We start from the raw sequence: 2,915 nt of genomic DNA on the forward strand, positions 1-2,915 counted from the left end.
CGGTGAAACCTATCACGGATTGTCTTCGAGCTCCTCGTCCTGGCGGTGGTGCTCCGCCTCCTCGTGCAAGCTCCGTTCGGCAATGGCGGCGTCGACCGCGTCGACATCGTCGCCCGCGTATTCTTCGCGCCCGAGGACGCCTCGTGTCGGCGGTCGTACTCGTCCGTCTCGCAAACCCGTGGCAGCGGCGGGGGATAGGGTTTCGATCCATATCTGCCTCGTAAACCCGTAAATATATGGCTTTGAGGCTAAGGTTCGCGGGCCACGGTAAAAAAAATGGGTCGGACGAGCATATGGGCTCTGTTCTGTCCAGAAAATTGAATCGAGCCCGTATACACGCAGGAATTATACGGGTTCGTACGTTATACCGTGTCGCCCCTCCATGATTCTCGGATTTGGTGTTTTTTTCACAACGATATAACTTTTTACAAAAAAAAATAGTATTCCTTGTGTCTCAACATAGATTTCTTAACCCTAAAAAAATAGGTTTCTCAGATTTATCAAAATATGGATGTAGCTGAACTAGAACATTCCCTCTAAAATAATTACTTTTTTCAAAACAATAAAATTACTTTACCACCACTTAATTTAGGTGTAGCGTAGTTTGCGCAAAAAAAATTTAGCTTCTGCTAAAAGTTCCCACCAAATAAATAGCCTATATTTAACCCTCCCGCTAAATACCTTCCTAAAAGATTATTACCCCGATTATTATTCTAAACCGCGTCTTACTGGGCGATTGGATCTGAGCTCTCCTCCGACGGCGTCATGACGGCGTCAATACAGCGAACCACGTCGGAGTCAACTGCAGGGGGAATGTCTCAGGTTGTTCTTTCCCCCGATCTCCTCCCATTCTAGAACAGATATCCTCCACCACCAGCGACAGCCAGCGCGTGCGGTTCCGACGTAGGCCCAGCCGAGGTACATCGGCACGACGGCGAGCATGACGGCGAGGATGCCGCAACCGGTGGCCCCGAGCGCGAGGTGCAGGGCGTCGCTGCCGGCGCCCCCGCGGCCGCCGAAGGCCGCGACGGGGAGGCCGACGAAGAGCGCGAAGGCGGCCCCCGTGAAGGCGAGGCGGGAGCAGTAGAGCACCAGGTCCCCCGCCGCCCAGGAGAAGGGCAGTGACGCGGCCAGCGCCTCGTACTCGTTCACGGGCCGCTGCTCCGGGGGCACCGGGCACCAGTCCGTCCCCGCCGAGCTGCCGTTCCGCGACGGCGGCACCGCCTGCGCCTTCGCCGTTGCGAGGCGCCTCCGCGGCCAGCGCCGGGGCCCGGCGAGGCTCGGGGCGGGGTTTGGGATGAGCGGGAGGAGGCGGGGGGCGTGGAGGGAGGGCGAGGCGGCCATGGGGAAGGAGGGGAGATGCAATGCAGGTGCGGCATGCGGAGCGACCGAGGGAGTGGTGGCGAACCGGAAGCAACAGCGGCGGCTTGGGCTTGGAGTTGGAGCGGAGGTTCGGCTGGCTCGGTCGCGGTTTTTGCGTGGCTGCGTCTCCGTGCTCGTGCCGTGTGCTCGTGCCGTGTCCTCGTCCATGCTGCCGGCGGCAGCCATGCAGTCTGGCGTCGGTGCCGGCGGAGTTTCCTTCTAGGCTGTAGGTGGGCGGCTGCCTTCCTATCTCCAGCCAACACGGCCCTCGTCAACCGCTGAATCCAGTGGTCAGGAGTCACGGGAGAGATGGAGAGCACGCAGCTTGAGAATGGATGTTCTAGTGCGTGGTGTTGAGGGCGATGACTACTTGGACCTGTTGACAGAGGCGTTCTGATGCTTTCCTCAGTTTTTTCTTGTGCTACATCTGAGGTTCAGTTGCTTTCCTCTCCATTTCTGGTGACTTGGTTCTTTGATGAATATCCCTGACGTGATTTGTTATAGACTATCTCCAATATAGCAATAGCAGGATTGTGGTGCTTCATGCTTTAATTACTAGCAAATCGATGAACCTATTTATATTTGTTTCCCAGCAGGTCGATGAACCTATTTATATACTAGCAAATGGTACATCCTTTGCATGTGAGAATGTACTCAATTTGCTAACTGATGATATGCTCCGTGCTCAGCTTCTAGGATACATGATCCTTAGTTATTAAAGAAAACTTATTACAATGACAAAAGCAGCAGAAATTTTTACATACAGGAAGCCGCATCTTGGTGACTAAAAGTAGCATGCGGCTGCACTGCTCAGGGAGACCATTTGGCAGAGGCACAATGCCAGGATTGTTCTGGAAGATAGTGGAAAAGGCATCGATTACTGTAGACTGTAGAAGTATAGATATTTATATACACGAAACAAAAGGATTGTTTGTAGTACGTCTTAATCAGGCGGACGTAGCGTCAATGTGGATTGCTCTGTAGATTACACAAGCTAGCATCTAGGATCAAAAGAAGACCATCATAGATATTTTTCGGTCATTTTTTATGCCTACTTTAAGTATTGTGTTTCCTTCGATAATTTTTCAAATTATGATATTGCTTACAGAATGACACAATGATGAATTCAACACAAGATCCTGCTGGTAGGAGATCGAGTACAATACAACGATAACTTGGTAATAACATTTATATTCACTTCAATTTATGCCATATCAGAGTAGGTAATTAACATTTTGGATTAACATGCAGTTAGGGATGCGTTAGGTAATGTTCACACTTCAGAGGAAAGAGATGATGCACATGACTCCTTTCTGCTAGGTACACGACATCCTTAATTCTTAATCATTTATCTGAATGGTGCACATTGATAATGCTAAGTCCCTTAATTTTTTTGTGTTCACTGAAGAAAGGATCTGTTCTGCTAACAAGGATGGAAAGTATAACAACTTATAAAAACCAACATGGACAGCGGAGATCCGGTAAAAAGTTTATGGCATTTAAGCTATCTGTAACATTTGCTACAATGCAGAAAATCCTGGATTGCTTAATCT

The 2,915-nt window shown here is 50.1% G+C and overlaps 1 protein-coding gene across 1 annotated transcript; it reads right to left on the reverse strand.

The window, feature by feature from the left end:
• Window positions 1-798: 798 nt before the first annotated feature.
• On the reverse strand, window positions 799-1,548 carry LOC123450525. Its single transcript, XM_045127724.1, has one exon. The coding sequence runs from the start codon at window positions 1,546-1,548 to the stop codon at window positions 799-801; it is 750 nt and encodes a 249-aa protein (XP_044983659.1).
• Window positions 1,549-2,915: the final 1,367 nt, after the last annotated feature.

The sequence above is a fragment of the Hordeum vulgare genome, chromosome 4H (assembly GCF_904849725.1).
Source record: "Hordeum vulgare subsp. vulgare chromosome 4H, MorexV3_pseudomolecules_assembly, whole genome shotgun sequence".
NCBI classification, from domain to species: Eukaryota; Viridiplantae; Streptophyta; class Magnoliopsida; order Poales; family Poaceae; genus Hordeum; species Hordeum vulgare.

What these genes read in the sequence shown, in the direction of transcription:
- LOC123450525 (XM_045127724.1), bottom strand. Translation starts at nt 1,548, where the DNA reads ATGGCTGCCGCCGGCAGCATGGACGAGGACACGGCACGAGCACACGGC.